The 9,241-nt window shown below is 37.3% G+C and overlaps 2 protein-coding genes across 5 annotated transcripts; one reads left to right on the top strand and one right to left on the bottom strand.

Moving 5' to 3' along the window:
* Positions 1-1,073: 1,073 nt before the first annotated feature.
* On the bottom strand, positions 1,074-5,439 carry rpl14 (ribosomal protein L14). The gene is made up of 6 exons (XM_026350142.1): positions 5,366-5,439; positions 4,709-4,810; positions 4,517-4,611; positions 2,976-3,075; positions 1,856-1,909; positions 1,074-1,167 (listed from the first exon to the last, which is right to left on the bottom strand). The coding sequence occupies exons 1-6, from the start codon at positions 5,366-5,368 to the stop codon at positions 1,108-1,110; spliced, it is 414 nt and encodes a 137-aa protein (XP_026205927.1). The 5' UTR covers positions 5,369-5,439; the 3' UTR covers positions 1,074-1,107.
* A 478-nt stretch (positions 5,440-5,917) lies between these two features.
* LOC113154676 lies at positions 5,918-8,469 on the top strand. Of its 4 annotated transcripts, XM_026349005.1 has the most exons (7): positions 5,918-6,003; positions 6,377-6,432; positions 6,636-6,680; positions 7,004-7,059; positions 7,159-7,538; positions 7,625-7,752; positions 8,181-8,469. In XM_026349005.1, the coding sequence occupies exons 3-7, from the start codon at positions 6,640-6,642 to the stop codon at positions 8,188-8,190; spliced, it is 615 nt and encodes a 204-aa protein (XP_026204790.1). In that variant the 5' UTR covers positions 5,918-6,003; positions 6,377-6,432; positions 6,636-6,639; the 3' UTR covers positions 8,191-8,469. The 4 variants fall into 4 exon arrangements, with proteins under 4 accessions (XP_026204790.1, XP_026204787.1, XP_026204789.1 ...); XM_026349002.1 differs by lacking the exon at positions 8,181-8,469 and having other exon boundaries at positions 7,625-7,975; XM_026349004.1 differs by lacking the exons at positions 6,377-6,432; positions 8,181-8,469 and having other exon boundaries at positions 5,955-6,003; positions 7,625-7,975.
* The last annotated feature ends 772 nt before the right edge of the window (positions 8,470-9,241 follow it).

Genomic DNA, 9,241 nt, shown 5'->3' on the forward strand with positions numbered 1-9,241 from the left:
TCTTCTTCATATGTTTATCTCTGTTAAAACACTTCCTGTTTCTCTTCATCAACTTTCAGCAGTTCTTCATGAATCGATTCAGCGTTTCAGCATTCACAGTGCATTTTCTTCAGGAAATGCTTTATCTAGTTTGAAGATCATCTTTTTTTTTTTTTTTTTCCACCAAGTCACTCGTTAGAAGCAGCACTTGACAGGTGCTGCGTTTAAGTCAGATGGTTATTTCCTATAATCACCATCGCTTCTTTTTCCCTCCCCAAGTTTTCCCAAACATTCTGTGGACAGAAACATACAGGCGGCAGTAAGGCCCTGGTTTTCTGCTTGTTTCAGTAAAAGTGCAAACTGAGGGTCAAGTTTAATTGGCTTTGACTACCATCTAGTGGACATTTGACAAAAACAGTTGTTGTAGAGTAATTTTCAATACTGATCAAAATCAATCACAGGCCAAGATTAGGAGGACATGAATAAATCAGTGAATTTTCTGCACCTCATTTGTTTTAGATTTTTGACAGTTACAGTTTTTGCATAGGTTGGAGCAGTTCCCTCATTTTGCTTATTTTAAACAGCTGTAAAAAGTTCAATCAATTAAATTTCATTACATCCGAATCATTCCAATACCACTAGCACAGGAGTGTACCATCCAGGAATTTGGCTTAGGGTAGACTACGATTTTAGAGCTTCTCATATTCTTTAGTATTCCTGCTTTTGCCTCAGTGAATAGCTATTTTACTTTGGTCATTTAACTTAACAAAATCAGTAATAAGTAGGTGAAGCAGGGTTAGAAACTAGAACCCTTTGTAAACCACAACCAACTTCAGACCACATTCAGCACCCTGCACACAACTCAAAACATTGTTTTAACAGCCACAGGTGCAGCTGATAAAATCATTGCACTGGAGCTAAGAGAATAATAAAAAAAAAAAAACTAAATAATATACACTTCCTGTCAAATAGATGTAATTATTTGTTCAGATCAAGTGTCAACATTTTCAGCCTATAGTGTTTATTGAGCAGTGGAACCATCTCTGAACTGTAACATGTTCTGCTACTTGGACAAATAAGAGAAGACGCAGATAAACAATTGAGCAGGAATTTTATTTTGTGAACTGTTCACTTCTTTGCTGCCTCCTTCTGGAGCTTCTTCACCTCATGCTTGATGATCTTGTTCCTCTGTAGAAATACAACAAATAAGTGCATTCATTAAAAATAAATAAATAAATAAATAAAAATACTAAACTGCTGTAGATTCACAAACTTTACTTATTTAACTAATGGACCGTCTCAAAGTGCCATTAGGTGTTAAATCAAGCTGCAGCTGGGAGAATTAACAATCACTTCATTTGTTTCCTAACTGCTTGTTCACTAGCACATTTAAATCAAACTGGTTTATCATAGCTGCAGCTGTGTAGTCATCCATCTGTGAAAAAGCTCTGACATTTGTTATTTAACACAGTACCAAATCATGACACATGTATTAACATTAAAATCTAATCACTTGTACATGTTGGATATACGACTGCTAAAGCTGATAAACAGTTCTGTAGAATATAGCCTCAATGATTCAATTGTTAATATAGAGGATCAAACATGTCAACAGGGTAAACGCGATGAATGTACGAGCTATTTACATACATTCAAAATCTAATTATTAAGAAAAAAACCTGTATTACATAGTTACATACAAAGTTCATTAACAGCTTTTGTTGTTGTTTATATTTTCACATTTCCTGTAAGTGTGCTGATCTTCTTCCTTTGTTTTATGAGGAGAGTTTTCCCACCTCTGTCTGAACAGCCAGGACCATGCTTTAGATATTTACCTGGCTGGTTTTGCATTTATTTGAGTTTCTGTTTCACTTACCATCCTCTTGGCCTTCATCACCTTGTAGCGGTCAAAGTCAGACATTTTGGCCCTCTGCAACGAGAACCAAGAAGATAAACATTTTTTTATTTGTTGGACTTCATAAACAAAGTGCTAATTGTTTTACTGCCACACACTGTGCAGTATTTTAGATTTAATGGCACAGTGAGGCTTTATTGTTCAGCTCAGCTTTGCCTAAAAAAACCAAACACTACACCAGATGTCGCTGCAATTGCTTTGTTCAAAGCCACAAAACTAAATCCCTTTTGGCACAAACTGGGAAAAAAAAGCTTATAAGTATCCTCTGCCCTTCACTAGTGACCATGACTTCTGTGTCTCACATTTTTAAACAAATATATATGTTCACATTAGCACGCAAACACCACTTAAAGTTCATACAGGTAGTGATACAATCATTAACTGGTCATTTTACAGTGGCAGGTATCATGCCAAATGTGACGATGCTAAACAGCTGTAATAGTTTAAACAAATGTGTGTGCTTGTTTCAGTCAAATAGGGAAACATACAAACTATATAATATAACCATATTATTTCAGGATAACTGAACTCTCATGAAGACCAGTTGTTGCTAATTCATTCTACAAGAAAAATGTGAATGTGTCCTATAATTAGTTCAGGGTACATGGGCTGCTGCCACTAAATTGATTGCCACCTCTGCAAACATCATTAACATGCTGAAAATTTTCATCTTAACACTTATAGCAAAAAACTACAGCACTTGACATTAATCACACAATAGCCCATCAGGTCAGGTTCAGCCCAGAAAGTAACAGTGATTGATCAGCCTCACACATCCAATACTTGCTTAATGTCATATTGCAAAACAAATGGCAACTTTGAAAGACAAAATAAATAAAACATGTTTTTTCCTTAGTTGGGAATCATTTGGAGTCAACAGCTTATTTACAATTTGCTAATAATGTGTGAAATATAATCATGTCTGATGGCTGAAAATGCAAACACAGACACACAGACATTATGGTGACATACACCAATCACTGGATTGTATTAGTTTGCCGGTCACAGTATACAACCATGAAACTATTCAAACTGCCTTACAATACCTCACGTGGCTAATGATCTGAAACGTCGTCTTTACCTTCTCTTTTGCCTCGATCTTCTTGGCCCAGCTGCTTTGTGACCACTTCTCGTTGACTTGGGTCTTCTCCCAGGCTTCCTTTACAATCTTCTCGCGTGCGCTGTTAAAACATTACATACAGTAAGTACTAATGATACAATAAGAAAAATAAATAAATAATAAATAAATGTTGATGTTGAACTCTGTTCTCGGGTAGTCATAAGGTGACCACCAGTGTTAATTTTTTCAGTGAAAACTAGGAAGAAAAATATCTGCCAACAATGATATTTGAAAGGGCATACAACTGTCTAATACAAAGCCTGGTTCAACAACCTGCAGCAGTTGTAGAATAAAACTGTAGCTCCTAATTAGTAAAACCATCATCAATTTGATCTAATGTCTAACCACTCATCTGATTTTACTACTTCCTGGAACATGCAGGTTTGTGAACACAATTCACCGGAGAATTTAAAAAAAAAAAAAACTGAAACTATTAAGTTGAAGCAAGACTTTAACATTTAGTGCTGTGGATTTAATGCTACATGGCACATTAGAAATACACAGGGTTCATTAGTGTTGGTAGCTGACCATCCTCCTCTCAATGCTAGCCAAAAAAAACTAATAAATAAAAAAGCACAGCATTCATGTTATGTGATTATTTAGCCTCTTCTCTCAGGCTATACACAATGAATGGCATTTTTATATAAATGTGATGGAATCCAGTTCCTGGACCATTTTTGCTCTATAGTGCAGAAGAAGATAGAACTTTCCCCAATACCCCCCCCCTCCCAATACTTCTAATAGATGACAATATTGTATAAACAGAAATAAGGAAAACTTAATTAAACCAGGTTCCAAAGTCAACACTGGTGATCACTGGTCAACTAGTTAGTTTTTAATACAAGTACTACTACCTTCAGATAATCGCAGTGGATAAACAAGAACAGACAACCTTTTGACACTAAATAACTGCAGCCAGTTGGTAGAAAAAAATATACAAAACATAAAACATATACATGTATAGCAACATTGTTGTTGCTATACATCAGGGCAGAAATGGGCATAAGCAGGCAAATACACATTGTGATGCCTTTTAAAAGGACATGTATTCCAAGGTGATGGTCTACAGTGGTTGTCATGGGTTACCTGCACACTCAGTTTTGTTTGGCTAAAATGTTGCCTAAATCGTTCAAATCTGATTGGAAAGGAAAGATATGAGGAAGGAGAAGAAAAAGACAAGATCCTACTGGCAAAAACAAAATACGATCAAACTATCAACACCGACCCACTTGACGTAGCATGTGGATCTATGCTCTACCGCAGCCATTTCATATGTGAACTAAATTTACAATTTCAAAATTATAAATCCCTAAGCTGATGAACAGCCTTTAAGTGGCTTGGGGAATTATCTGATCATTTACAAGCTAGTGACCAGCAAACTGCTTCAGAAAGGCAGCACGATCACAAAAGAGGGATTGTAAATAGAAATTCCTCACTGTGAAATGTCAACTTCACTTTCTCAATGCAGACCTGGTGCAGATCTGACAAGTGTTCCCACTTACCCATGTGGTACTTTGATGACATAGTCTGTGAGCTGCATGCACTTGAAGGGCATGGATTGCCTCTTTACTCCTGAGCAGGGACCATCAACAAGTGCCTGGAAACAATAGAAAATACAGTCAATATTAAACGTTAAAAAGTTACCAAAGAAAAACACTGTCATAATTAAAACCACTCTCCAGCTGAGGGCTCACCCTGTTTTGGTCGATGACATCTACAATGGCCACCAGCTTGCCAGCATGGGGTCCGAAAGAGATGTAGGCAACACGGCCGATCTCAACGAAGCGTTTGAACACCTGAGACAGACAACAAAACAGCACGTTATAAATGACTTGCGTTAAACAGGAGGTTGACTGAATTACCCCCAGTCCAAGCAATCTAAATTTTTAACTTTAGATTGAAGACTGGTCGACTTGCGCAATAACTGCTTAGTTTCTGCAGTGCATAGTAAAGCTACAGCTGATAGCTACCGGGTTTCGACTAGCTAAAAATCACCTAGCTGCTAACGACGCGTGAGCCGTCCACACAATAACCATAACGTTATTTAAACGGATTGTAACAGCAGTCATAAACCGTATTCACATTTTAACTTAACGATGCCTTGTGTGCAAGGTGTACTGCTTTAGCTTCAGCGGGGTTTGGGCCGCTCAGCCTGATTGACCACGTTGTGGAACATGCAGTAACACACATAGCGATAAAACATCACATAAACGCAGAAAACCATAACAAATACCTCATAAATATGTGTATAAGTGTGTTAGTAATGTACACGACTCTTTTTGGCCCAGTACAATTTCATATAGAAAAGGAATTTCGACTTTGAAATGGTATAACTCTCATGGCGAACTCACCATGATGGCAGTCCGGGAGCAGAAAGGACGTCAGAGCTTCCGGCTGGCGCACATACAGCTTCCGCTTATTCACCACACATGCGCAGTGGGCATTTAACTTTTATAAGCACATTGCTATCTTAATAAAGTCTCTCGGTGATAAATTTCAAATTTTAAATATCATCCATTAAAAAGTATTTAGAAGGTATCGAAAAAAAATTAACGTAATATGATGAGAAATATATGGGAAACGTCCCTTTCGCATGTTGCCTTCAGAGACATTGTGAAATGTCGGAATTGATTAAACTCAAATTGAGAAATAAACTTCTCAACGTGTGTGTGTGGTAGACACAGCTACGTGGTTACAATTTCATGGCACAAGGAATTCCCTAAATGATTTTTGTTTGTTGGTTGTTACTTTCGCCTTCATAATCAGTTAATCAAAACATACAGAAAAACTAATGCGCAGCTTCTGTTTATTGCCCAACACTCCTCACTGTAATCTGAGGGAAATCGAGGCCAACGCCTGAAAAAACCCAGTGTTCATAAATGCAACACTTGTGTGTGTAGCTGCTACAACAGCGTCTGTAAACCCGTCAGTGCTGCGGACGTCGTTTCCTCGGAGAGGAGAGCAGGTACCATCGGTCTTCGCCTGTCTGGTAAATACTGCGGAGTTGGTGACTCTGAATTCTTACGACTTTGGATTGAAATATTTTCAGATCTTATGAATACATTTGGTTTGGTTTTGGTTCATCCAAATAACGAAAATGAAATGCAGCGGGTTCCTGTTGAACCCCTGCAGCTTGGAAGTGTTAACACAGCGCAGTTACACAGTTACGCAGTTACTCTAGATTCAAAGTACGTAGGAAGTGCATTTCCAGGCAATATAGAAGTCAAGGTATTATATACTGAATTCCTGGTATCACAAATACTTGTCAGTGACTATTTATATTTCGTGAACTCATTTAAAAGACACTGAAATCATATTTAATACAATTTAAGATAAATTAAAGCTGATATAATTTCACACAGGTCGTTCCGCTGTCTGCGAGGACTTTGGCTACAGTGTGATATCTAATTCTAAACAGGTGCAACTTTTATTTCAATCACCATTTAGAGGAAAGTTGTTTTTCTTCCTCATTTAAATAAAAAAATGTCTCTGATTTAAAGACTTGCTGCCAGTTTTTCACAGCCACAATACAAATTCTGCACACTTCAGAACATTGGGGTTAAGATTTGGAGTATTGATCCATTACTGCTTTTTGCTATTTTTACAAACTTTGTTTTGTAGGTGAATGACAGTCACAATGGTGGATGTTTCACAGCATTCGTCTCGGTAAGAACCAGCCGACTGTTCTATTTGCGAAGTTCAATTGAGCAATGACCGACTGTACAACAGAATCCCTTAAAAGAAGCGTGTGTTAATACACATTTCTTTCCAAGTATCTCATTATTTAGGCATATGTAAAAAGGTGAAATAGTCAGTACTGATGTAAACTTATAATCTGAGACAGAATAGTCACTCAAATGTGGTATCTGTCTTCTTTTAAATTGAATATGCTGAAGCACAGAGCTCGAAGAACAAACTATAGTAACCATAGGTCTTTTTTCTTTGTTTCTGTAAGTTCTGTGATGTTTGATGTCTTTTCTACTCTTCAGGGGCCCATGTCAGCAATTCAATGTGTCTCTTTTCCAACTGTGCAGTGAAGAAACTGGTAGACACACACACATCTTTACCTCACATCATAAAAACATTGCTGTAATAAGTATTTTTGAACTTCAGCCAAACTCTTGTTGTCTGACGTGTTTTGCAGATGAAGGTTACATGGAATGGGTGTCAAAGTTTGTGTCCACAAACAAGGGTGAGAGTTTCACCTTGAAGAAACCAGCTGGTGCCAGATTGACAATAGGAGACCTGCATGACACCATTTACAGAGGGAAAGATGATGAGTTGTATGAGTGGGAACAGTTCTACCTTCCAGAGACAGTGAAGATGCAGGTTGTAGGCGTAGTTGAAAACACCTTGTGTCTGTGTGACCAGCTAGTTCTGATGACATGTAAAGACAGAAAGGTGTATGCTTATGACGGAGAGAAGCTGCATGAGGTGGCGCAAAGCCTGGACCAGCTATGTTACAAGAATATAGTGTATCCTTCGCAAATTACCTATTACAAGGGAGAGGCCTTCAAAGATATGGTAAGAACTGACAAGCAGGACTTGGGGAAAAACAGTCAACAGTTGAGCACAGACAGTTGTAGTTTAACATCATCTATTTTGTGTAGACTGAGAAAGACTGGGAAGAAGTGAGGAGGGGCAATGTGGGTAAGAGGCTGGACGAAGAGCATCGTAAACTAGTGACCGAAAACAAGTCTGAAATCTTGGAGAATCTCAAACTCATCAGAGGAAATAGGTGGGTATATTTATCTTTAAAGCATAGTTGAAATTAAGGTCATAATTCTGAAAGAAATCTTTTCTTTGTAAAGCCCACCCTGATCTGAAACTTAGTGAACCTTCATGCAAGATTCAGTTTTTACATTTGTGTACGGGTTTCTGTTCTTGATACACTTACTGTTACAGCTCTAAATGTAGACTATACTTACATTCAGCTGGTTAAATCGGCCAGTTATTAATTTTCTCATGTGCTCTTCAACAAATCTGTGAGCCTTTGTGTGAAAGAGTAAATAACAAATATCCAATCATATATCACAATGCTATGTTTATATTTATTAAAATAATTTTCCTGGTGCTCAGCCACATTATTTCTGTGTCACATATTTATTTTAAATTGATGTTAATTTGTCTCCTCTCTGTACGTCTGTCTTATTGTCCTCTCACCAGGAGTCTTTGAGTTATACGTCCTGGTTTATGTTGGTGTGGCCGAGACTGTAAGAAAATGTCAACAGGTTACCTGTATTTCAGTGTATTTCTACGCTGATGTATTTTTTGATGTTGTATTTCACTAATAAAATGTGTATTCAATCAAATAATGATTAAACATGCCAAATTATTTTTCGATGGACTTAGGTTTCATACAGATGGTTGAAGGACATGTTGAAGGAAAAACACCAATAAATTGGTGGAAAAATATGATGAGTAAAGATGCTTTTGTGCTTGAAATAATGCTTCATCAAATGGTGTTGGTGAATAAAACTAATGGGAAGTTCTAGTCCTGCAAAACATGTGCCAAATATCAAGTTCCATACATCGCAATGGTAACATATTTAAACATCATAAAAACATATCTTTTTTATGACACAAAAAGTTAGAAAAAACTAAGAGGTAAAATTATGTTTGTAATTTCACTGATTATTTTTAGTCACTCATAAAAAAGCTAAATAAAATTAATTCTTGTGTAGAGCAGACTGATGTTGTATTTACTTTTATGCAGTGTCAAACTCTTATTTCTGAATCAGAAGTCTTAAAAAGCCAAACAAAATTATTTATCCAAACTTTCTGTGGGACAGCAAGATCTGGGTGTCATCAGCATAGCAACAATAGGAAGAGCCATGCGACTGGATCATGGAACCTTGCATGTCAAGAAGAACTTACAGTGAACACCCTGCTATTTTGCAAGTTCTTCCACTTAAAAATAATGGAGGGGTCTGAAATTCACATTGTAGGTGCTTTCCCACTCTGAGATAGAAATCACATTGTATGATTTTTAAAGAAATTTTTTGTCTTGCACTGCTGAACGTAAGAATTTCAAGTATTTTCACCTGAGAAAAATCAGTGTTAATATTTGGTGCAGAAATCTTTGTTTGCAATTACAGAGGTCTTGACCAGATTTGCACATACTGCAACAGGGATTTTGGCCCACTCCTCCACACAGATCTCCTCTAGATCAGTCAGTTTTCGGGGCTGTCTCTGAGCAACGCAGAATTTGAGCTCCCTCCAAAGAT

This window comes from Anabas testudineus, chromosome 11 (genome assembly GCF_900324465.2).
Source record: "Anabas testudineus chromosome 11, fAnaTes1.2, whole genome shotgun sequence".
NCBI classification, from domain to species: domain Eukaryota; kingdom Metazoa; phylum Chordata; class Actinopteri; order Anabantiformes; family Anabantidae; genus Anabas; species Anabas testudineus.

Coding starts and splice junctions, on each gene's coding strand:
- rpl14 (XM_026350142.1), bottom strand. Junction 4,612..4,708: donor ATGTCATCGACCAAAACAGG/GTGAGCCCTCAG, acceptor TATTGTTTCCAG/GCACTTGTTGATGGTCCCTG. Junction 1,168..1,855: donor TGATGAAGGCCAAGAGGATG/GTAAGTGAAACA, acceptor GTATTTCTACAG/AGGAACAAGATCATCAAGCA.
- LOC113154676 (XM_026349002.1), top strand. CDS start 6,640: ATGACAGTCACAATGGTGGATGTTTCACAGCATTCGTCTCG. Junction 6,681..7,003: donor GTTTCACAGCATTCGTCTCG/GTAAGAACCAGC, acceptor TCTACTCTTCAG/GGGCCCATGTCAGCAATTCA. Junction 7,060..7,158: donor ACTGTGCAGTGAAGAAACTG/GTAGACACACAC, acceptor CGTGTTTTGCAG/ATGAAGGTTACATGGAATGG.